This window comes from Miscanthus floridulus, chromosome 11 (assembly GCF_019320115.1).
Source record: "Miscanthus floridulus cultivar M001 chromosome 11, ASM1932011v1, whole genome shotgun sequence".
In the NCBI taxonomy this organism is placed as follows: domain Eukaryota; kingdom Viridiplantae; phylum Streptophyta; class Magnoliopsida; order Poales; family Poaceae; genus Miscanthus; species Miscanthus floridulus.
Genome location: NC_089590.1, coordinates 8,991,607 through 9,017,874, shown reverse-complemented (window position 1 = coordinate 9,017,874; position 26,268 = coordinate 8,991,607). Strand labels below are relative to the sequence as shown.

The window sequence follows — 26,268 nt, the reverse complement described above, 5'->3', positions numbered from 1 at the left end:
TGGCCGGAGCCAAAGTTTTCTCCAAGATAGATTTGAGGTCAGGATATCACCAAATTAAGATAAAGCCTGAAGATATTCCCAAAACGGCATTTACCATAATATATGGATTATATGAATAGTTGGTAATGTCTTTTGGATTGACAAATGCTCTAGCTCATTTCATGTATCTGATGAACTCAGTATTCATGCCTGAGCTAGACAAGTTTGTAGTGGTGTTTATTGATGATATTTTAGTATATTCCAAGAATAAGAAAGAACATGCGGAACATCTCAGAATTGTTCTGACCCACTTGAGAGAACATCAACTATATGCCAAGTTCAGCAAGTGTGATTTTTCGCTTAAGGAAGTGCAATTTCTTGGACATGTCTTGTTAGCCGAAGGAGTTGCAGTTGATCCCAGCAAAGTGAAGGATGTGCTTGATTGGAAACCGCCAACCACAGTTCATCAAGTTCGGAGTTTTCTAGGTTTGGCAGGGTATTACCATCGGTTTATTCCAGATTTCTCTAAAATATCAAAGTCCATAACTGAATTGTTGAAGAACCAAGTTAAGTTTGTCTGGTCATCTGAATGCGAAAAGGCTTTCTAGACTTTGAAGAGACTGTTGACTACTGCACCAATGCTAGCCCAACCTGATATCGAAAAGCCGTTTGATGTTTATTGTGATGCTTCAGGTATTGGTATTGGATGTGTGTTGATGCAAGAAGGCCGAGTCATTGCCTATGCGTCTAGGCAACTTAAGCAACATGAAGAACACTATCCAACTCATGACCTGGAGTTAGCAGCTATGGTTCATGCTCTGAAGATTTAGCAGCATTACCTGCTTGGTAATACGTGCCATATGTATACAGACCACAAAAGCTTAAAGTATATCTTTACTCAGTCAGAGTTGAACATGCGACAGAGAAGATGGTTAGAACTAATTAAATATTATGACTTGGAAGTACATTATCACCCCGGTAAAGCAAATGTAGTTGCAGATGCCCTCAGTCGCAAAAGTTATTGCAATTGTCTGACACTGAGAACAATGGGTTTGAATCTATGTCAAGAAATGGAGAAGTTGAATGTAGAAGTAATTCAACAAGGAAGTTTGACCAATATAATTGTTGAAGCCACTATTCGAGATCAAGTTATTGCTGCTCAGAAGGAAAATAAAGGTATAACCCATATCAAGGAAAGAGTCAAGAATAGAAAAGCGGAATGCTTTAGCATAGATAATGAAGATGTGTTATGGTTCAAGGATCGCCTGGTGGTACCAAAAGTTCCTGAGTTGCGGCAGTCAATTCTAGAAGAGGCACATGCTACTAGGTTATCTATCCATCCGGGAAGCAACAAGATGTACCATAACTTGAAGCAAAGATTCTGGTGGACTAAAATGAAAATAGAGATTGCTAGATATATAGCAAAGTGTGATACTTGTCAAAAGGTGAAAGCTATACATTTGAGGTCTGCTGGTGGTGAATTACAACCATTACCTATTCCATCTTGGAAGTGGGAGGATATAAGTATGGATTTTATTGTTGGTCTACCCAAGACATCAAAGGGATTTGATTCAGTATGGGTTATTGTAGATCGACTAACCAAATCAGCACATTTTCTTCCAGTTCAGAATACATATCCCACTATACGGTATGCCAAGATGTATTTAGAGCGAATTGTGAGTCTCCATGGAGTACCCAAGACTATTGTGTCAGATACGGGGTACACAGTTTGTCTCCAACTTTTGGAAACAGTTGCATTCTTCATTGGGTACCAAACTTCTATATAGTACAGCTTATCATCCATAGACTGATGGACCGACTGAAAGAGTCAATCAAGTACTTGAAGATATGTTAAGGTGTTGTGTCCTTAACTATTCCAATAAGTGGGATGAATGCTTACCTTTAACCGAGTTCTCATACAATAATAGTTATCAGGAAAGCATTAGAATGGCTCCATTTGAAGAACTCTATGGTCGTAGGTGCAGAACATCACTAAGTTGGTCTGAGCCTAGAGAAAGAAGATTCTTTGGAGTTGACCTTGTGAAAGAAACAGAAGACAAGGTTAGGCAAATACAGAGTAATTTGAAGATAGCTCAATCCTAACAAAAGAGTTATGCGGATAGAAGACGGAGACCATTGGTATTTAACAAAGGGGATTTTGTATATCTGAAAGTATCACCAATGAAGGGAGTTACCTATTTTGGTGTTAAAGGAAAGTTGGCACCTCGATATATTGGACCATATCAAATTTTGGAAAGGTATGGAAAAGTGGCATATCGCTCAAAATTACCTGAACATCTCGCAGCTGTGCATGATGTGTTCCATGTTTCTCAATTGAAGAAGTGTCTTCGAGTGCCTGAACAGAATGTTGAAGTTGAAGGAGTGGAACTAGAACCGGATTTGACTTATTCTGAATATCCTATCCGAGTGTTAGATCAGAAAGATCGTGTTACTCGAAGACGGACAATCAAGTTCTATAAAATACAATGGAATCAACATTTAGAAGAGGAAGCTACCTAGGAATCAGAAGATTACTTGTTAGAAAAGTTTTCAGAGTTTCTAGCGTCAATATAGAATAGAGTAATGTTAGTTGAGCTCGGTTGCTACAAATTGTGTTTTGTAAAAGGAACCTCAGCTGTTTTATGAACAAGTTCTGGATGTTTTTGGACTAACACATTTTCTTTTCCATTACTTACTCTATGGCTTTGAATCTCGGGGCGAGATTTCTTTTAGGGGGAAGGATTGTAACACCCCGGGTGTTTAAATATTAAAAACATAACATGTCATCATATGCATTGCAAGGCATCTGGTCAAATTGTAAACTTTGATATGCATTCACTAAAATAAGTTTACGTTTGTGTTATGCGTGTTGAATTAAATTGTTTGAATCATGTCAAAATTTGGTTTGGATTTGAATTTTCCTGAAAAACCCTGATTTTCATTATTTAAACCCTGCCCTGAAAACTCATTTAAAAATCTAAGCATATTTTGGGGTTGAGCCCAAAAGCAAAAGTGTAGAGCTTGACAAGTTATACAAAGTTTGTTTTTGGAGTTTTTCAAGTTGTTTAGTAAAATTTGGAGTAATTTGTGAATTTTGGTGAATGACAAACTTGTAAATACTGTGAACAGTGTTCACCGCCGTAGCTACATGGCCGGCGACCTTCTTCGGCATTCCTGGCGCGTCATGGTCATCCTTGGCATCATGCTGGTGCGGAAACAGCTCCGTCGTGGCTTCCTTGAGCTTCTGAGCCGTGCTATAAGTACTGAAACACCGTCGTTGTCATTTTTCTTCTTCCTCTGTTTTCACCGTTGCCGTCGTTGTCATCGCTCCGGCGAGCTCGCATCATCTCCCTAGCGCCGTTGCCATCTCGGTAAAGGCCATTCTAGTTCCATCTTTCTCTTGCTCATCCACCCAGCCAACTGTGGTTGCCTGAAATTGCCAAGAATCCGCTGTCCACGTCCTTCTTCCTCGCGGCCGGCAACTTCACCGCCGCGGGCGTGTCGTCGTGGCTAGGGCTCTCCGGTGAGCCGTTGCCTGTGATCAGTGTACCTATGGCTTCGTCTTGATGCTGTAGTACTTAATCCGTTGTTGTTTACTCGTTTTGATCACTGCAGTCACCGGTTCTCCATCACCGACGACCTTTGCTCCACCATGATCACCGTGGTCGTCGTCACGCCTCTCCGTTGCTCCTCCGGCCTTGAGCTCTACTCAGTCGCGTTTGGGGTGAGCTGCTGATGCTTCCTAGGCAATCTATTTAAGCTTTACTAGGTCTCACGTCGCTGGTGTAGCGCTGTCAGTGCCACCGCGTCCGCCATGACCAGCGTAGTGCTCGGTCCAGTCCATAGCTAGTCCAGCTTATGCCCTAGATCGATGCTGCCTAGTCGAGGGTAGTGTTTTGGTACCTTGGTTGTCACCGTTGGCCTCGCCGTCGGCGAGAAATCGCCGGTCAGCGCCATCGTTGCTGTGGTCAGCACGAGAGGAAGGGGATGACAGGTGGGGTCAAGGTGTCAGTGACTCAGTGATTTCAAAATGGATTTTTCTATTTTCATATTTGAATGAATAGTGTCTATTTTTGTTATTTTTGTATAAATTTAATTAGAGCTCCAAAAATTATGAAATTTTTTGTGTGACCTCTCTGTGATGCATATTATTTAAGAAAATTTTGAAATATTGTTTTTCAGCACTTTTTGAATGTGATAAAAATTACTCAATTTATTAATAAATGGATTTCCATGATTTTTATAGCCTTATTTAATTGTTCCAAAAATTATGAAATTTGTTTTGCCACTTACTTATCATGTAATGAACATTTACTAAAATTTTGAGCTCAATTAGAATAAGTTGATTTATTTCATAATTTTGAATTAAATAATTAATTCATAAAAGCAAATAGTAACCTTTAATGATTTAGGTTTTGTTTGAAATTTTGGATTTAGTGATGACCTTGGGTCATTAGTTGATAATGATCCTTGGCAATTGATGTATGTGTTATGAAAAAGATTTAGTTTGTTTGACTTGCAACTGTACCACGAAGGAAAATTGTATTCAAATTGTTAATTTTTGCATCCATCATCGAGCATCATGTTTCGTATTCCGCATCATGTTAAACATGGCATTGTTATTACGTGTAGTGAACGAAGGTGAACACGTGGTAGTTAATCAAGTTGCTGAGGAGGTTAATCCGTCTGTTGAGGTCGGATCGAATACTTGTGAAACGTCGCAGGAACCGGACTTTTCCGTCAACGAAGGCAAGCCCCGGATGCATACAAACCTACCTTGTATTTTACCAATTAATTTCGCCTTTGCTTTCTGTTACTGCATTAAGTGATTAGGAGTTAAGTAAGAACCTAATTGGTGCATTACCACCCTTGTTATTCCATATTTACCATATTACCAGTATTAAATTCGTATATGCCTAGTTTTGCTTAGCTATGCGTAGAACGATGAAAGTCGGATGATTACCTGCCACCTGCAAGTTTTAAATGGAACCTTGGTTATTTATGTTATCATGTGATATGGCGATGTGGAGTAATAAATCTAGACCGGGCGGACTCGGTGTGTGAGCCACAAGACATGGAAGTCTTGTGAGCGGGCTCTTTCCGCCTGTGTCAATTAAGGTCCGTCCGTTGTTGAACTATGTGTGGTGAGACTTTGTAGTACTAACCACATACTCTGGTAAGCCTTAACTTGGCGATTCTATTACGAGAATGGCTACTCGCGCACTAGGAGTGGAGAGATGGTGGGAATAGTGTGTACCCACGTGGCAATGGGCTGGATTGGTGGAGTACTATATTCTCGGGTGGCGCGGACCCATTCTTGTTTTAGAGGATCCGAGAGTAGGTTGATATATGTAGGTCGGGGACCTGCATATGTTGTGTGGTCTGGAATTCCCAGCTGGGTTTAATCGGTTCGAATCGTCGTTGCTCCTCGGTTATAGAGACTCACTTCTCTGTTCAGCATCGTAATACTAATAACTAGAACTCAAATAAGGATTGTGAAGGTGTTGGATATGAAGTTTCATGATCTCAACATGGATCGTGTCAGCTTTGTATATGATTTTATGAAGTTTTCTATATAAAGAATTTTGTTAAAGAGCTTTTATGCAAAAGAACTTTGATCATTGTTAAAGCCATACCTTGAATCCCTGAGCCAGCATTCCTAAGTTTATCAGTTAATATTTCGATTAAGTCTTGTTGAGTAGTTTTGTACTCAGGGTTCGTTGACCCTTGTTGTAGGTGAGCCTCATGAGCAGATCTATTTTCGATCATGCTGCATGATAGTTGTTCCTTGTGATGACGATGAGAAGTAAATGTGTGGCCCTTAGGTAGGGCAGTTTCATTATGTGTTTTGTATTATATTATAATGCCACTCCACTACTACTATGGTTTGTAATAATTATCGAACTTAGTTTGTAAGATTTGAAACAACTAGTTTGTAAACTATGTTATCATAAGACTTCCGCTGTTTTTACTCTAGTATTGATATTTGAACAAATGTTGTAATACTGCAATGACTCTATAATGTGATCCTGCTCAGAAATCGTGGATGATTCGGGGTTCCCCTAAGGACACCCGACAGACTTCTTAAGTTACCAGGAACATATGCCTAGTTGATAAAGGTCGTTGGATAGTGATAAGTGCATGTGGGTCCTATAATTTAGGTAGGTTCTGCCACACGCCATGGCCTCTTTGCATCCTCCACGTGAAAAGCCCTATTTAGGCCCTTGCACTCTCTAAAGGTATGCTTGGCACCTTTATGAATAGGGCATAGGGCCACCCAGGAGCTCAGCGCAGTCAGCGTCATAGGTGCGCTTAGCGCGAGGAGCATTTATGGCATTGATTGAACTATCAGGCCTATGGTGGTGGTTCTATCTGCCTCTAGAGCCCTCCGAGCGATCATCATGCCAGTGCTTGTGATTGTTGGGGCGATGGTCACGCTCGTCATGGCGATGGTCGCAGTCGTCATGGCGGTCGCGATCATCGTAGTGTCTTTCTTCGTGACGGTCGTCCTGATGGCATTGGGGGCGATCAGAGCGAGCGGCCTGTTCGGCTTCCTCGACATCGGCATAGCCATTTACTATCTGTATCAGCTTGTCAATGGTCATAGGCCTCTTGCGATATAATTTTCCACGGAGCTGCTCGTGGTAGAGGAGCCCCTTGGTGAATGCGGCAATGTCCTCGTTGTCGCTGATGTTGGGGATGGAGTTCCTCGTTTCCAAGAAGCGCCTGATGAAGCTACGCAAGGGCTCCCTGAAGGTCTGATGAAGCTTTTCCAAGTCATACTTGGTGCCTGGCTGCTCGTAGGTGGCCATGTAGTTCTCGGTGAAGACCTTCTTGAGGTTGTCCCAAGATCAGATGGAGTCCTCCTACAAGATAAGGAGCAAGTTTGTTTGCAGATTGGTTGAGCATGATGGGCAGGAAATTTGCCATCACATCTTTGCTTCCGCCCTGTAGCTCTCATGGTGATCTCGTAGAGCGTTAACCACTGTGTGGGGTTGGCCTTGCCGTCAGTAGGTGTCCACCTCAAAAATTTTGATGCCCGTGGGCCACTAGATAGCTCAGAGTCTTACCATGAAAGGACATAGTCTGGGGGCAGCCGAGGACAGGTGGTGCTGGGTGGCATCGGGTGCTCAACTGCTGAGTGTCGAACTAGCACTGGTGTTCCATCTCCATGTCAGTAGCGTGTGGCCCTGTTGTTCTCTATGTGATCGTGGGCGTCGATGTTGGCGTTGATGCGTTCACAGACATCGTATGGCAGGGGTTGATTCACCTCCTGGTTGGCATTGTGGTTAGCACCTCGACTGCCCAGTGGACGAGGTGGGTGTCCGCCCTGGTCTAGATATGCTTTGTAATTGCCCTGGATCCTTTATAAAGGTAGGGGCCACTGGCTTGGGGTCGAGGGAGCTTGGAGCCTTGATGTTGACTTCCTCTATCGTGGCAGGGGCGGTGGCTGCGAGCCAACGTGGTTGAGTAAGACAGAGCAGGATGTCAAATCTCATTGACTTGAACTTGAGCCGCTTTGATATGCGCCTAGATCTTCTCAAGTACTAGAGTCCATGGGAGCTTTTCCTACTCGTTGAAAATGACGGCGAGATTGGTGCTTGGCATCTTCTGCACCGGCTGGTTGCCTACCATGTCGAACTCATCCTCCCAATTGCGGCGTGTGCGGTGTAGGGCGTTAGGATCCTCGTCAGCCTACGAGTGGCTTCTTCATCTCGATGATGTTGACAATCAATGTTCCTTCCTAGGAGAGCATCGCACTCGTCGGAGGTTTCGCCGTCTCAGGTGACGCTATCATGGCTGATATGAAAAATCCTACCCCCGAATCCTAGCGGAAAAGTGGGTCAGGTGGAGACGGTCTCGGTGGAGCCCTGGGAATATGCGTCGGGGCTCTCTCCCAAGATGTTGTTGATGGAGTCGTCCGAAGTCTGGCGGGTAGCCACCATGTTCACCACGGGCGCGGGCTGATAGGCCTTAGGCAGATCAATCCTATAGAGGTCGTTGATGTGGTGGATGGTGTCTTGATGCACAGATCCCCAAAGGGATAGGGCCTTGGCATGTTCTCCATCGGGTATTCTTAGTCGGCCAAGCGTAGGCCGGTAGCTAGGAGTGGTCGGCCTCGCACCATATGCCCTTCTAGAGCAGCTGTGATCACCATATTTGAATCTTGCCACCCTGGACTTCATGGCCTGAGCAGATCGCTCGGTCATAGTGGCTCGGCGATCTTGGGGCGCTAGGACTTCATTGCTCGCAGTAGACCGATCGAAGACCGAGTCCATGAGGAGCTGACATTCTACTAAGCGGTCTGTGACACGATCGATAGATGCGATCAGATCGTCGTTGTTGATGGATCTCTCAACCCAGCGGCAAGGCACCGAGATCAGAGATGTCATTGTAGATGTTGGCACGATCGACGCAGGGTGATTCTGCATCGCCACCATGATTTCCTCGACGCCTGTTGGTGCCGATGACCTAGGTCATAGATCCGACCATGAAGGTCTGACCTGGCTCAAGAAGGATCATGGAGCTTGGGAAGTGGACCATCTGGCTCGCCATGGAATCAGCATGCACACCACCTACATGGCGTGCCACTGTCAACGAAATACGACCGGCAGTTTACTGAGGGGTATGCCCATGGTGGTAGATGAATCAGTGGAGGTGTGCGTGACAGGAACTAGATGGTGACATAGAACGCAAGAGACAGCGATTAGGCAGGTTTAGGCCGTTAGCTTGACGTAATACCCTACGTCCTATGTCTTTTGTGAATTGTATTATGAGACCAGAGAGATGAAAACGAGGGTGGTCCCTACCCGCCTTATATAGCTCAAGGGGTAGGGTTACAGGTCGGTTGAATCTATCCTGATCAGTTACATGATCTGTGTTTACAAGGAATACGATATCTAGCATATTCGATCAGTTCTTCCTTCGCCATCAAGGATGCTTCACGCAGTCTTGCGGCGCATGCTGACCTTTGCCGTGCCCCGCGCGCCTTGTTCTTATGGGCTGGGCCTCCCCTGGCGGCTCGGCCTATGTACAGCCCTGTGGGTGTCGGGGTCATACCCCCACACGCTCTCCAACCAAATCGATAGTTGTCTCCACCTGATGGAAGATCGAGAACTCCATCCATCACCTCTACTACCTAGGACATCTTAGACTCGCTACTGTGTAAGGCCCCATCTAATTAATAAAATAACCTCTCTTTCTTCTTCTTCTTCTTCTTCTTCTTCTTCTTCTTCTTCTTCTTCTTCTTCTTCTTCTCTTTTTGTGCCACTTTTGTTTTGCCTCTTTCAACACAAATTATACTTCTACTTTAGCTTGGATAAAATTAGTATTTCCCAATTTTGTATCAACATCATTACCCAAGTTTATACCATAAGCTACAACTACTTTTTCTAAAATAGATGTATCAGATTGTGGGGTAGGGTTAGAGAGTTTGGTTACGGCACCTTTCTCATGTATCTCCTTCATGAGAACTGCCTTCTTTAGGATATTCATCCTAGGGTGGGTGTTGAGTTAGCTTCACTCCATCGTCCTTACTCTTGGGCTCTTCTTCCTTACCTTTTTGTCTTCATTATTGTCTTTCTACTCTTCTACCCTACTACTTTCATTATACTGTGTAGAATCGTCCTCCCCAATCTCCTCTCTAGCTTATTTTTAGCAGCCTAAGCTTAGAGGCAGCTGACCTAGCCGCCTCTATAAAGTATCTACAACCGCCTCTACAAATATTGGCTGTAGTAGTCATATTTGCACCATTTGACAGCATGTACAGCCACCATGGTTGACATCGGTAGGATGTCCCCTAGCCACACAAAACACAAAGGGCTCAAGACCCACGGCCAGCATGCATATAGCCGTCCTATTGTATTTAGAACATTAGAGCTTAATTTATGTACAAATATAAAATAGATTTTACACAAAATCATGTACAGAGGTTGCATTACCGGTTATGTGTTATATGGAAACATTCGCAACTGGTTGTGATAGTAGTCACCCAAGACATCTCAACCAATTTAATTGTAGCGTTATTAAAAAAAAAAAACTGTAGCGTTACGTTGAGAAACATCCAAAACCAAACATGTGCATGCATGCTAATGTCTTTATTATATGGACACATACGGCCCTTACACAGGAAGGTTCAAAATGTCTCAAATGCATGGTACTGTATATAGACTTTGCAGCTCTATGACTACGACATGGCAAAACAAGCTAGCTAGCTAGCTAGCTGCGTTGTCTTTGGATGCATGTGCAAAATGAGTATCACATTCTCGGCCAGTTTAAGAGTGCTCGATGACAACAGTAACACATCACTACCATGTTGCGTTGTAAGCCGAGCCGATGCCCACACGCGGATCTCGTGGACTGGAGAGCTGGAGGTGTCATGCATGTGTGGTGTGTACAGTGACAAGTAGCTGGTGGCTGTACGATGTGGTCGCAGCTTGACAGGAAGCCGGCCGCGCGGGAACTAATGTCGTCGAATGGACCCAGTCACCCGCCCAGTTCGCTGTATCCATCAACGAATTTATATAGACACACAAACCTAAAATAAGTATCAAGATATGCAAAATCAATCTCCAACAGAGTATCTATATGGAAAACTTATTTTGGGTTATCTGAGAGGCACAACCTAAATATGGACATCATCCCTCCTGGAAACCTATTTACAGAAATGATTCTCTTTTGTGTCTTGTTGTTGGAGAAGATGCCGAATAGGTATCGAACCTTTTCTCTGAAACGCTACTCAAATGATGAATGTGTCTTATATTTTAGATGTTGTTGTTGGAGATAGCCTTATCACATCCCTGTCATGCATAATATTATTTTGGGGGCCATAGGCACTTTTTTGTCCACCGGATCTGGACCATGGCCTGTAGCACATCACTGTCCACATTCACAGACGATAGCGAAAATTGACGGTGAAAGACGGTTACGAATCGGCGGTGGTGATGATTCTAATCGAACGCATAGCGTGGTTTGCATCAAAACACGATGTTTTCCCTTGTCCGTCATGTCAGTAAGCAAGCCTAAGCTTAGGTTCCACTATATATAACTCCACGCGAGCAAGCCAAGCAGAGAGCACAAACAAACCGCAAAGTAGGCCGAGCACGAGAGAGAGAAAGGATCACAATGAGTTCAAGCGTCACCCGGTCGCTGCCTTTTCTCGTCAACCCGGCTGAGGCCACGCCCGCCCGCGATCTCCACCTCACCGCCATGGACAGAGCTCTTGCTTCCCTGCCCATGGCAGCACTGTTGGCCTTCGAGAACCCCATCGATCAGCTGGCCGAGAGCATCAAGAGAGCTCTGTCTCGTGCGCTTGTTCCCTACCACCCAATGGCCGGCCGCCTCACCGTCACCGGCGACCAGCTGAAAATCGCGTGCACCGGTGAGGGCGTGGTGTTCGTTGGCGCGTCCGCGAGCTGCACCCTGAAGGAGGCCAGGCTCTCCGATCCGCGACCGGTGCTCACCGTTGAGGACCTCACTATCAGCTATGCCGGCCACTACAGCACGGATCCGTCATTGCTGCAGATGCAGGTGACCGAGTTCTCCTGCGGTGGCTTTGTCGTCGGGGTGACGTGGAACCATGTCGTCACAGACAGCGCCGGGATGGCGCAGTTCTTGCAGGCCGTCGGCGAGTTTGCCCGCTGGTTCCCTTCTTCCCCTTCCGTCTGGCCGGTGAGGGTGGACCACGCCCTCCCTGAACTTCCCCCGCCCATAATAACCACCATGACCAAGGCACTCGTCAGCAGCAAGCACAGCGACTTTCCGTCCTCCTACGTCACTGTTCCCCTGAGCTTCATCAACCGCGTCAAGGACGAGTTACGTCGTCGCAGCAGCGGCGGCGGCCAGGTGTCGTCGTGCACTGCATTCGACGTGTTCACCGCCGCAGTATGGAAGTGCCGTGCCCGGGCGACGATAGCCAGCGCCAGGGACGCCCCCACGGGGCTCGCCTTCACGGTGAACGTGAGAAAGCAGGCGAAGGCCAAGGACGGCTACTACGGCAACGTCTTTGCCTTCGGCCTTGCTGCGTCGACGCTGCGCGTGGTCGCCAAGGCACTGGGTCCCGTACACGTTCGCAGACGGAGCGGCGTACATCGCCGACGAGATGGGCGGCCGGCAGAAGGGCCTCGACGGGTACGACACCCTGTTCGTGATGAGCTGGTGGAATCTCGGCCTTGGACGACGTCAGACTTCGGCAGCGGCGGCGCTGAGCGCGTCATAGGGAACGTGGAGCGCAAGGTGGTGTGCTCTGCGTACTGTGCGGAAGGAAGGACAAGGCCGAAGGCGTCGCCGCCATGGCGCTCGGCGTCAAGCAAGAGCACGCGGAGGCCTTCCATGCACAGCTGCGAAGCCTCAAGTGACGTGGATCGACATATATTGGTGGATAATAATATGAATAATATGTCTTTGTAGCAAAGGACGACGTACTGCAAAGTGCACACATACGTACGTCGACATTGGTGGATAATATGTATGTAATGTTTCTGTGTTTTCTCGTTTGTTTTGCATTCTGTTAACACTCGATTTTATGACCCTTGATCTGACCCGCGTCAGCCTCCTGTGCTGTCCGATCTATGCCTTCTGAACATCCGATTTCCTGGCCGCCCGTACCACTCCCAGGCCCGTCGCACCTTGCTCCTTCATCTCCGCTGCCGCTCCTCCAGTCCTCCTCTCCGCCCTCTTCTCCGCTGCTCGAAGCCACGCCGTTGACCGGCCGAGCCGGTCTGCTCCACCCTGCCGTCGCGCGACCATGCCGCCACGTCGGCCCAGTTCGGCCGGCCAAAGCCTCGGATCATCTGCGACGCCGACTGCAGGCGAGCCCCGGATCTACGACGCGGAAGCTCCTCGTCGGCCGTCAACACCGACCACACCGCGCCTCTGCACCGCCTCCCCGAGGCCGCGACGCCTCTGCAGCCTCGTCCGCAGCACCAGCGCCGAACCGAGATGCCGCCACGGGGAGCGGCGCTACTGCTGCTCCTCCTCGTGTTCTGCAGTGCATCTTGAGATTTTTCCTCGTTTCCTCTCCGTGCTTTGCGTTTGAGTCTGTGGCTGGGTTGGGCTGACATTTGACATTTGCGGGCATATATTTCTAGTATATCTGTAATCTATAAAAATAATTTATAAATTTGTCTGAAAATTTTTGCATATATCTATCTAAGACCTATAATAAGTTATGTTATCTCTAAATTACATCACTCTGTTCAATAAATTATATTAATAAAATTAGTGTAAATATAATAATAAGATATTATAAATATATATAAAAGACAGTATAAATATATGAGAAAAATCAAGTACCAGAACCTTCCAAAACACTCAATTATTAACTAGAAGACTCATGTTCAGCTCCTTCGTTGGAAGAAAATTCAGTGGACACTGGCTCCTGTTTATCTCCCGTCCGAGACCACTTACTGATGTTGACGCGTTGCTTGATAAATGAATAGCATGTCCTCCAGCTCACCACAGCACCTGCCTCGATGAGTTAGGGGGTGTTTGTTTCCCACGGCTCCAAAACTTTAGCCCTGTTACAGTCGAATCTTTATATAAATTAGGAGTATTAAATATAGGCTAATTACAAAATCAACAGATTAAGGCTAAATTGCGAGACGAATCTATTATATCTAATTAGTTCATGATTTGACAATGTAGTGCTACAGTAAACATGATGGATTAATTATGCTTAATTGATTCATCTCGCAAATTAGTTGATGAGGACATCACTTCTTCATCACATACTAAGCCAAGGAGAGGAGGAGGACCAACATGGGCGTCTAATTCATCTTTCTCATGGTGGAGGCCCAGTTCAACTGAAGTTGGAGCTCATCTCGGGTTCCAGGACCAGTCTACCTTAAACTGGTCACCCAGGACGTATTCGGACTCCGTTTTTGATGATCCACATATGGTTGGAAAAGCTAATTTGATAAGGAAGCCAATCCAAGTGGCCTCACGTCAAAATACCTTCGGAATCAATGGAAATCGTCGAAACAAGTCAGCATCCAGAATCTGTCAGGGTGCTACGACAGCGTCTTTTGGTCCGTTGGGCCGTGTATCGTGTTTGGGCCCATTAGGGGGCGCCCAAGACTCTATAAATAGCAGCCGTCGCTCTCCTTAGGGTTTGAGTTTTATTTAGTTCTTGATTTCCGTGTGAAATAGACATCATTTTGCTGCAACTGTGCCGCCAAGGCTACTTGCTGTGAACCAGGGCCCTAGTTCTGGATCTTGTTCGCATGTGGCGATTAGTACTTTCGAATAAAGACTTGAACTCCTTCTTATTATCATAAGCCTCATATTTATTTGTAATTTTAGATTGCGTTCATCCCGTTCTTGCTTGTGTTCTCGATTCACTTGCAGGAAAGCCTTCTCGGCGAGGTCAATCACGTTTGCGCGGTTGATAACCAACGGAGCAGTGGTGTAATGGTTGCGGGGGTCCAAATCAGTCTTGGTTCGAAGCCTAGATCGTGAACGTCGAGTCTCCACCAATCGATGCTATCATACCTTTTGGAAGATCGGGCCTAGTCTACATCAAGTGGTATCAGAGACATTGTTGCCCGTTAGATATAACTTTGTTTTTCCCTTTAGATTGTTACTGTTTTTGCATTACGTATAGTCCATAAAAAGCCAAAAAAATATACACCGCCACATATTCCTTGTCCTATATCCTCGTTGTGCCGTGCAATTTCATCTCTGTATCGCGTGGTTGAGTTTGTGCCCTAGGTCAAGCTCTGGTTGCTGGTTTTAGATTGTTTTTTAGTCTAGTTTATATTTTTTTCCTTTGTTTTTTATCATAATCCGTGAACACCTTCAATTCTTGCTGTGTTTTCTTTATATCCATCAAACCCTAGTCCATGCCATCTAATTTGTTATACTTGTCTTCACTGTTTCCATCAAATCCTTGCTGTCGTGACCAATTTTGCGCGTATTGTTCCCGTTTTGTCCTCTAATTCGGAGTCAGTTCGTAAAACTGGTCTAGTTTTCGCATACGAACTCGGATTTTGATGTTCCATATATCAAAATCGATCAGAAATTTTTTTTGGATCCGTCCATCTCCGGCTTTGCCGGGGTCGAAAAAATTTTATTTTGGTCAAAAACTAGTCACAAGATTCTCTTTTCGTGGTCATAAGCTTTTTATTGATTTTGAGCACGTCTTCTGTAATTTCCACAGGCCACGTCCTTTCACTTGTTTAGGCTCATATTTTCTGTGGTTACTTCGTTTGTGCTCCTAAGTGAAGAAAAAATATCAAAAAATTAAAAATAAAAAGTCAAAGAATCCCAAAAAACAACGACAACCCAAAAATAAAGAAAAAAGAGAGAGGGCCAAAGTGGAACAATATCTAGAGGAGCACATAGAGAGCGCTATTTGAGCTGTGTTTGCATGTGCTGATTGCTGCCTTGTTCCTAATCATATTCCTGCTGTTCACATCACTTGATACATCTGGTACTTAGAACGTGAGTAGGCCAGCAACTAAGACAAGTACTTGGGATACTTATTCAGCTTTACTATTCAATTACGAATTTTGCTACTCCTTACTACTATATTGTGCATGTCTAAGCTCCACTTTCTTCTAACTAAGTATAGGTTCGTCTTGCAACTGATACACTAAAGCTACAACGGTATCACTAATCATTGACCGATTGCACCGTCTGTTGCTTTGATAAGAACACTTGTAAGACCGTGGTAAGACGCTTGAGAGTTAAGTGCCTTGTTTTTCCTTATCCACAACCTAAGTAGTTAGTAGGGATAATACTATTTGTGTTGTCTTCTTCTTTCTACTAACCATGTCAGGAAAAACGGAAGGCAGCGGCAAAGGAAACGGGGACACGCCTACAGATTTTAATGACTGTGTTTCTAAGAATGAGCTTCGTGTCGTTCTTGATAACAAGTTCAATGAGATCCTTCAACAAATCACCAACTTGGCCAAGAGGATAGAAGATGTTGAACAACGACATCCTGAACTACATCATGAAGAAGAAGATGATGATGATGATCTCTCTGAGGTGGATGATGGCGACGCGGAGGCTGAAGCCAAAGCTCAACGACATGCTGAGGATGCACGTATACTGTAATCGGTTGAACTTTAACCAATGCAGGTATGGGAGGTAATAATCAAGGTAATAATGATCCTTTCTCTAAAACCAAGTTTAAGATACCTTCTTTTTCTAGTTCTGCTGATCCTGAAGCATATTTAGATTGGGAGATGGCTGTAGATAAAAAATTTAGCTCCCATCAAGTCCCTGAAGAATATAGAGTTAGACTTGTTACTAGTGAGTTTACTAGTTTTACTCTTTTCTGGTGGAATGATATTTGCAATAATGTTAATGCTAATGCTAATGCTCAAATACCTCAAACCTGGACTATACTTAAATGACGAATGAAATCGAGATTTGTTCCTCCATACTATCAGCGTGATCTGTGATTAAAACTGCAATATTTAAATCAAGGTAATAAGACTGTTGAGTAATATTATTAGGAGCTTTTAACTGGTCTAGCACGTAGTAACATACAAGAGGATAAATGGATAAGTGTTCTAAATTTTTTGGAGGTTTGCGTCATGAAATACAGGATGTTCTTGACTATAAAGAATAGACTAGATTTTCCCAGTTATATCATTATGCTCTTAAAGCTGAAAGGGAAGTACAGGGACGACAACCTAAGTGTTCCACGAATCCATCCACTCCTTCACGTCCAACCGAGGTGAGTAAATTTTCTGATGTGCAGACACCACCAACGCCTATAAAGAAGAGTTCTTCTATCACACCTTCTTCTAGTGGATCTGCTACACCTTCCTCTAGCAGCTCTTCTAAAATTGTTTGCCACCGCTGCAAGGGCATGGGACATATTGCTAAAGAATGCCCTAGCAAACACGCATATATTGCTACTGATGATGGTGGGTATGCTAGTGCTAGTGATGAAGAGAATGAATTTGCACTTGCAACTGATCTTTATGCAGATAAATTTGAGGATAGTGCTGAAGATCCTGATGAGGTAATTGATAGTGTGACATGCACTGCAAACTACAAATCAATCCATGTTCAGCGTGTTTTGAGTACACAAGTTGAGCCAGTAGACAAGCTACAATGCCATAATTTATTTCAAATGTTCCTCATTGTCAATAATTTCCGTGTCCGTGCTATAATTGATGGAGGGGGCAGCAATAACTTGGTAAGTTCTGAGCTTGTCAAGACCCTTGGTGTCACACCCCAAAATTTCTAATTTTGGATTGTGCATAGAAAACACTAATTAAAATAAATATTTTGATATTTGGATAAAATTTACCAATCTTAGTTTGAACTAGCGTTAATTTAGTTATAGAAAAAATGTGAATTTTCAAGCTTTTCCAAATTAATTTGATGAGCTATTGCTTGATGTGATGCTTGCTAGTTGATTTATTTCATGTTGTGAGAAAAGATTTTTAAAATGCGTTTAGTAAGTCGATCTTCTTTCTCTAGCAATTCTTAGTCTTTCTCATGGATCAAATTCCTTGTTTTCCAACTTAATATTTGCTTGAGAAGTATCCTAAAATCTTTTCCATGAAATCCAAATCACTCCTTCCTGCTCACTATTCATCAACCTATCTCCATGGATACCTCGGGAATTTCTTTGGCTTTTTCCGGAACTTGTTCTCACTTGGTTATGAGCATAATCTAATTTTTAAATGCTCCAAAATATCTTTTCATGAGCTCCAAATACTTTATTTGGGTTCATCTTGTTCTAAAATATCTCTGAGAATTTTTCCTGAATTTTCGAAGCCTTCGGAGTATTTTTCGTGGCTTAAAATTTAATTCTGGACTTTTCTAGAATTATTTTATCCATAAAATTAATTAATTCCAAAAATAATAAAATATCTCAGATTTCCTCATGCCTAAAGGCTCATGTCTTTATTTACTAATGGGCTTTAATAATTAATTAGGCCTATTAATAAAGGTGGAGGGTGAAACATCAATTAGTACCATATTGCTAGTTAATGTAGATGTGGGGAGTTCTCCGCCCTATATATATGTACCAATCTCTTGGGCTAAGCACATCAAAATTATCATGAGAAGAGCTCCCAGTTTGTGAATCCTAGGTAGTAAACCAAATTTCCCTTCCTTTCTCTACTGCCTCGCCGATGGGCGCATGGAGTCTGCCAGTCCGACAATTTTGTGGCGGTCACCTGCTGCAGCTACTTCTCCTATCGTCATTGTGTTTCAGCCAGAGGCGCATCAATCCGGCCATGGACGTATCGTCTCCGTTAGTTCAGCACTGTAATGAAGACAGGGAGGACACGGGGCAGCAGCGTGGTACTGCTCGGCGGGCTGGCCATCTGCTGCTGCCACCCCAGCCTGGGCAAGCACGCACGTGAGCATGGACATCAGCGGCTGACCAGCTCCACTCTAGGCTGGCCCTAGCTTGCTGGCAGCCCAAGCCCTAGGCCGAACCCCTTCTCTGCTGTTTCATGGCCACGTACAAATAGTCCAAGGGATGAAGACGAGGTAATTACAGAATTACCGGTGATTCATAATCTTTGCCATTAAATCATCCAAAGTTGGTTTATAGTAGTTCTTGTTGTGCTAGTTTCGTAACATTGTGTCTACGCAGTAGAGCTAATGGTTTCTGTGTCACTTATTTTTCCATATATAATTATATATATTAATTTTATGAATGTTAACGCAATTAGTAGTTTTACAGTAATTAAAAGCAACATTGGTTTCAGATATACGGTGTTTTATATAAATATTACTATGATTAATTAATTTCTATCGCTAATGTGGTTTTAAGCACTTTCTTATATACAAAAATTCGAATTAGATGCTCACATGCTTTCCTCTTTATATGCTATTAAAAGTTTGAATGGAGTAAATAATACACACATGCTTAGAATTAAAATATGAATAGTTTAGCTTGTTTTATAATTCTATATATAATTTGACTAATCTGAATTAATTTGTTCCACCTGTTTTTCCCTTAATTAAAATATAAATCAATCTTGTAGGTTTCTCTTTAATAATATAAAGCTCCTGGTAGTCGTTTCCAGAGCGCTCGCAGTTGTAGTAACGAGTTCTCAGTTTAGTACGATGTTTTCTCCTGTGTAGTTTGTGTTGTTCTTAGTCTACTTTGTTTCCTTGTATGTTTGTTGGTGTGCTTTGATCCACGAGTAGAACCAGAATTGTTTGTAAGCGCCAGGTGATCAGAAGCTGAGTATCGAAGCTACAGAAGTTGCAAAATGGAAGATAGAGTGAGGCTTCTGAAGCAAGTTGCTTTGGGTGTAAAGCAAGACTAAGGCAAGTATAGCTAAGGACCTTCCTTGTTGTCCTATTTATGAGATGCACTAAAATTCATTTGCATGTGTCCACTTTGTTATCCTATGTAGGAAATCCTAAAATTTGATCTTGAATACCTTGAAACCTGGATTTATGCATTTGGGTAGTGTTATGCTAGTGCTAAACAATAACCATGATCTTGATACTTGACTGATAATTGAGCTTTAAACAATTTAAGATGACTTGTTAGCAATGACAGGAGGGTTTAATTCTCTCTCCTCAAGGACTTATTTGTAAGTGATCATCCAGGACTTTTAGTACAGCTGTGAGGGCTACATGGCTCTGGCTTTAGTTGCTTGGGAGACCTCTTCTAGCTGGCTTAGAGGATACTACGAGTCGGGTATAGGACAGCCTCTGTCCTGTTGTGCCTTGCTATGTATGCGGCTTTTTATTTTTATTTTTTTTTGGAAGGGGGTTTCTATATCCGATGACCCTGCGGCCCTTCCTGGTTAGATGAACTTCTGAGTAGCTTTATATGGTTTTCGGTGTCTGGACGTAATTAACCCATGCACTTGTAAAACCATGACTCACGGTGAAAGTGTACACCTCTACGCAGAGTTAATAAACTGGTATACTAGCCGTGCTCACGGTCACGAGCGGCCAAGGGATTCTTACACCATAAATGAGCTCATGTTTAATTGTGCTTAACTAAGTTGTCCTTAAGCTAATTGTTGTCTTAGTATAACGATCATGTGTTATGGGAATTATGGTACTACCTTGTTGCTAATAAATGCTAAACTTGATCATACACATAAAAGCTACTTGCAGTTCAACTAGTGTCAGCTATTTGAGCCGCATGAACCCTTAGTTATCTTGTTAAGTACGACATATACTTATGCCTTGCTTTATCTTTTATATTGGAAAAATCCCGGATGGGTAACAGATCAAGATTGGATTGAAGATTATCGTGATGAGTATTAGGCTTGGTGTTCACCAGTTGACGTCCCTGCTGGAGCTTCCGCAAGAGAGTTATCTTAGTAGTTATTATATTTATGTTTGAGACTATGTGTTGAATATTTAGTCGATGTGTAATAAACATTATGTTGGTACAATTCACAATTTGTCCACTTATGTGTGTGACTGTTCCTAGGGTGCACATAAGACTTTTATACATCCTCTTTTGTTCTTAAAACTGGGTGTGACAGATTGGTATCATAGCACTATTGACTATAGGACGCAAGCCTAGTTAGAATGGTTGTTTTTAGTTTCCTTTGCTTCACCTGTTTCATGCTTTCCACCTCAATCTTGTTATTTGCTAAGTTTTGTGCTTCTTTTGTCTTATTCTGTTATAAAATCAATTGATTCTATTCTAAATGATTTGAAACTTCTATAGATGACACGTGACCGCAAGTCTGCCCGCTTGTACGTTGGATGCTTTCAACCATAGCATGCTGTGTATGAGCCAATGGATCCTAGAGAGGACATCCAGAGGAAGAACTAGAAGAATGAGGTTGGTGAAGAGGTCCATTCTTTGCCAACTCCGATAGCTCAATCCCCAGCAGGTGTGGAGGCCATAGACTTGACCCATGATGACGAAGATGAAGTACTCCAGCCATTGCCTCATATAGGTTGGATTGAAAAGTTAAGCATCAAGAAGCCTAATGATAATGCCTTCTACCATGACTTGCTGACAATGATGTTGGAGTACTATTATCCAGACCTGCAAGCCACTCTGGAGTATCATACTACGGAGCACAGTCATCCTCTGATTGGTTCATCTTGGGATACTTGGTTGCTGGTCAAGACCCCGAATATTCGCAAGATAGATGTCGTTGTCACCCACCATGTAAGTCGGGCTACCGCGGAAAGAAGCATGGAGGATGCTGCTTCCATTGCACTTGCCTACTACCGTGGCCGCCTCTCTGATGATAAGAAGGACGATGGACTCTTGTATTACCCATGCTATCTTCCAAAGGAAAATAGTTGGACCATAGAGGTCGTGGTAAAAGGATCGAAGACTCTTGAGGCCACCGTTGAGTTAAACCGTGAACTTACAAATAAGGTGGGAGCGTTAAAATGAGAGCTGAAGAAGGCACAAGACATGATCAAAGAATACCAGAAAGAGATCGATGGCCTTAACGCCGAGTTAGGCCATCCCAAGCTGTTTGAGAAGTTGGATGAACCCTCAACCAAGAAGAACGCCGCCCCTTAAGTTTATGAAACCATTGTAATAGGCACGTTTTTAGTATTGTGAGTCGAGTCGAGTCTTTTAAGTGTTTGTGAACTATTGGTGTGCTTGCTAGATTATTATTGTGATCTATGAGTGATTTGGATCTTTGTAATGAGTGCTGGGATATTGTAGGCTTGTCTACAGATCCCTCAGCTAAAAATATTAAGGTTAAAAGTGCTATAATAAATAGTTTGGGTTGGTCTATCCTATCTCTTTGCTTGCTGTTTTCTAGAGCAGTCAGTGATGTGTTGGTTATAACTTTTCACCTGTTCGAGCAATGGTCATGAAATTTTACTGGGAGTATATAGACTTCTGTGTCTTTCCAATGGCACAAGAATCACCTTTTTATCTATTCGTATCTGAGAGTTATGACTGTCACAATATGAACTTTTGTGCTGTCTGGAATCTGAGGACAGTTTCAGTTGTGGTCTGTTTTTTGATTAATGTAACGTCAGAATCAGAAAATGTGGTCTAAATGAAAGTTGTAGATAATTTCTTAAGCTTTCCAACCGTATAAAGATAATATTATTTGGATATCTGGAACTCAAGTTATGACAGTTTTTCCGACCTGCTGATTCTGCATCACGTCCAGAAATTTTCAGAATTGCTTATCTCTTACATATTGGTGATGTTTCATGTTGGATTACAGATGTCTGGCCATGGAAGAGGTAGAGGACGTGGGAGAGGTGCTCCACCACCCCCACCACCACCCATGACCGCAGCAGAGGTGTTGGCAATGCAAGGACAGTTCATGTAGTCCATGATGCAGTTCTTTCAGAACCAACCTATTGGAGCACCAGCACCTCCACCACCAAGAGACAAGCGGAGGGAATTCATGCAAGGACATCCTCCAGTTTTCTCTCATGCCGCTGACCCCTTGGAGGCAGATGATTGGCTACGCGCAGTGGAGAAACAGCTCAACATTGCTCAGTGTGATGATCAACAAAAGGTGTTGTATGCATCGGGACAGCTTCAGGGAGCAGCTCAGACTTGGTGGGAGTCGTATCAGTCTGCTCGTCCCAACAATGCTCCTGCTATCACTTGGCTAGAATTTGTGAGGGATTTCAAGGCACACCATATTCCAGATGGTTTGATAGAGCTCAAGCAGGAGGAATTTAGATCTCTCAGGATGGGTTCTATGTCTGTCAGTGAATATCACGACAAGTTTGCTCAGTTGGCTCGCTATGCTCCTAATGACGTGAGGGAGGATGTAGTTAAGCAACGTCTCTTCCTCAAGGGAATTTACTATGATCTCAGGTTGCAGTTGGCTGGTAACACATATGCTAATTTCCAGCAGTTGGTGAATCGCGCTATTGTGCTTGACAATATGCGATTGGAGAGGGACAGGAAGAGAAAGATGAAGGGACAGGCCTCCCGAAGCAACACCTGCCTTGCGCTCTAATAATCAGCAGAGGTATCAAGGTCTAGTCAGTCAGGTGGAACCATGGTTAGTTTCCACAACGCCCTCAGAACCAACAGCAGAATTGGAACCAGCGTACACCGCAGCAAATGGGCAATCAGACTCCACGCCAGGGAACGCCCAACAGCACCCCGATGAAGAGCAGTGCACCTAGTACTCCCAATAGGTGTTTTAGGTGTAGAGATGTGGGACACTATGCTAACCATTGCCCTCAGAAGCCGAATCAACAGACACCTCAGAAGCAGAATAGCAACCAGAAGCCCGCGTACAACACTAGAAGAGTGAACCATGTGGCGCCTAAGACTGTGGTTGGAGCACCAGAAGTTATGATGGGTACGTTCAACATCAACTCTATCCCCGCTAATGTTCTTTTTAACTCTGGAGCTTCGCATTCTTTTATTTCACAAGCATTTGTTAGAACACATAGCATACCTTTAATTGCAATGAAGACCCAATTGCTAGTAAATTCACCGGGGGGATCAATACCTGTTGCACATTGTTGCCCTTCAGCAAGTCTTACCTTAAGAGGGGTAGACTTCATAGTCAGTCCTATTATGTTGAGAACTTTTGGGATAGATGTGATTCTGGGTATGGATTGGATGAAAGAACACCGAGCTATGATTTAGTGTCAGGAGAGAGTTGTAGCAGTGACAACACCAAAGGGAGATCGAATCAGTGTTGGCGTGACAGTGCAACCACCACCAACAGCTACAGTGAATCAACTAGGTAATGATGCTAATCCTCAGGACCATGTTGTGGAGGAGTTTCCAGATGTCTTCCTGGATGAATTGCCAGGTATGCCACCTGACCGTGACATTGAGTTTATAATTGAATTGTTACCTGGTACTGCACCTATAGCTAAGAGACCATATAGAATGGGGGTTAACAAATTAGAAGAACTTAAGAAACAACTGAAAGAGTTGTCAGATAAAGGTTTCATACGTCCTAGTGCATCACCTTGGGGAGCGCCTGTGATCTTTGTTGACAAGAAGGATGGAACATAGCATATGTGTGTGGATTATCGATCTCTTAATGAGGTAACTATCAAGAACAAGTACCCATTGCCTAGAATTGATGACTTGTTTGACCAGTTGAGAGGTGCTTGTGTGTTTTCTAAGATTGATCTGTGTTCTGGTTATCATCAGTTGAAGATTCAGAATACTGATATACCAAAAATAGCTTTTACTACAAGGTATGGGTTATATGAGTATACAGTTATGTCATTTGGTTCGACCAATGCACCTGCCTACTTTATGTATATGATGAATATGGTGTTTATGGAGTATCTTGATAAGTTTGTGGTAGTATTCATTGATAACATACTAGTATTCTCTAAGACCGAGGAGGAACATGCTGAACATCTGAGGTTAGTTTTGCAAAAGCTTAAAGAGCACAAATTGTATGCAAAGCGCAGTAAGTGTGAATTTTGGTTGAAAGAGGTCTCTTTTCTGGGTCATGTTGTCTCTAATGGTGGTATAGTAGTAAACCCCTGGCTATATTTGTTGAGTTCGACATGGACTCACTCTTGCAATTTCCCTCGCACCTCAGGACGAAGTTCAGATTGCTAGTTTTCAAAGGAGTTAGGCTTGTGATCAACCAGTTAGTTTGGATCTAGTGAAGTGGAGTCTACACCCGGAGATCAGAGTTGTTTATCCATTGATTGTTCCTAAGGTTATATCTTTTATACTATGTACATTATGTTATTAAGCATTGTTATTTGATAACACCCCTCATTTGTAGCTATATGTGAGATTTGTTTCTAAAGACTCATATATGGTGTGCATTAGGTTTTGTCCTTGAAACCAGGTGTTACACTTGGTTTATCTACACGTGCTCTTCCATATTCATACCAAGTTTAGTGGTTCAACAATAGTGGTAAGGCAAAGGTAGCACAATTTGCTCGTGTGTATTTTTCTATCGGATCATACCATGATTATGTTGATTTTGATGTCGTGCCTATGCAAGCTTGTTCACTTTTGTTGGGTCGCCCTTGGTAATATGATAATAATGTTCTACATCATGGTAGGCAAAATAGATATACTTTTATATTTAAGGGAAAGACCATTGCTTTACTTCCTTTAACTCCTGCTAAAATTGTGCAATATGAAAAGGAACTTGCTGAAAAGAAAAAGAAAGGCCATGATAAAGACTTTAGCAAACCAACAAATGAACCATCAAGTAACATGAAAGAAATTTTATTTGCTCTTAAATCTGTTCTTGCTGATCATGATGAACCTTGTTATGCTTTAACTTGTACAACGCCTATATGTCCACTTGGTCCTGCTTCTAGTGCTATGCCTCTTGTTGGTACTAACCATTTGCAGGAGGAGGATGAATTCCCAGAAGGGAAGCTACCATGGCAGCCACCTTTGCGAAGGATTAGGGTGCCAAGATGAACGTCTTCTTCTGGAGCCATCGTTGCTGTCATCCAATGGAGGAGACGATCTACTTCAATCGAGGACAACTTCAATTCAAGAAAGGGAGGATGATGAGGACATCACTTTTTCATCACATACAAGCCAAGGAGAGGAGGAGGACCAACATGGGCGTCCAATTCATCTTTCTCATGGTAGAGGCCCAGTCCAACTAAAGTTGGAGCCCATCTCGGGTTCTAGGACCAGTCTGCCTTAAACTGGTCACCCAGAATGCATCCAGGACTCCATTTTTAATGATCCACATATGGTTGGAAGGATAATTTGATAAGGAACCAATGCAAGCGGTCTCATGTCAAAATACCTTTGGAATCAACGAGAATCATCAAAATAAGTCAGCATTCCAGAATCTGCCAGGGTGCTATGACACCGTCTTTTGGTCCGTTGGGCCGTGTATCGTGTTTGGGCCTATTAGGGGGCTCGTCCAGGGGGGGTGACGCTCAAGACTCTATAAATAGCAGCCGTCGCTCTCCTTTGGGTTTGGGTTTTGTTTAGTTCTTGATTTTCTCATGAAACAGACATTGTTTTGCTGCAACTGTGCCAGCCAAGGCTGCTTGCTGTGAACCAGGGCCTCAGTTCTTGATCTTGTTCGCCTGTGGCGATTAGTCCTTTCGAATAAAGACTTGAACTCCTTCTTGTTATCATAAGCCACATATTTATTTGCAATTTCAGATTGTGTTCATCCTGTTCTTGCTTGTGTTCTCGATTCGCTTGTAGGAAAGCCTTCTTGGCGAGGTCAATCGTGTTCGTGCGGTTGATAACCAATGGAGCAGTGGTGTAATGGTTGCGGGGGTCTGAATCAGTCTTGGTTCGAAGCCTAGATTGTGAACGTCAAGTCTCCACCAATCGATGCTATCATACCTTATAGAAGATCGGGCCTAGTCTACATCATTAGTCTAGGGTTTCTGTAATTAGTTTTATAATTAGCTAATGTCTAGTCCTCCTAATTGGCCTTTGAACATTCGATGTGATAA

The 26,268-nt window shown here is 43.4% G+C and overlaps 1 protein-coding gene and 1 pseudogene across 1 annotated transcript; both read left to right on the top strand.

Annotated features, from left to right (window-relative positions):
* Positions 1 to 11,098: 11,098 nt before the first annotated feature.
* On the top strand, positions 11,099 to 12,408 carry LOC136494950 (acyl transferase 15-like; annotated as a pseudogene).
* A 9,794-nt stretch (positions 12,409 to 22,202) lies between these two features.
* On the top strand, positions 22,203 to 22,844 carry LOC136491618 (uncharacterized). Its single transcript, XM_066487908.1, has one exon. The coding sequence runs from the start codon at positions 22,203 to 22,205 to the stop codon at positions 22,842 to 22,844; it is 642 nt and encodes a 213-aa protein (XP_066344005.1).
* Positions 22,845 to 26,268: the final 3,424 nt, after the last annotated feature.

Bases quoted from the DNA above. Each gene is read 5' to 3' on its own strand.
- LOC136491618 (XM_066487908.1), top strand. From the start codon at position 22,203: ATGATGCAGTTCTTTCAGAACCAACCTATTGGAGCACCAGCACCTCCA.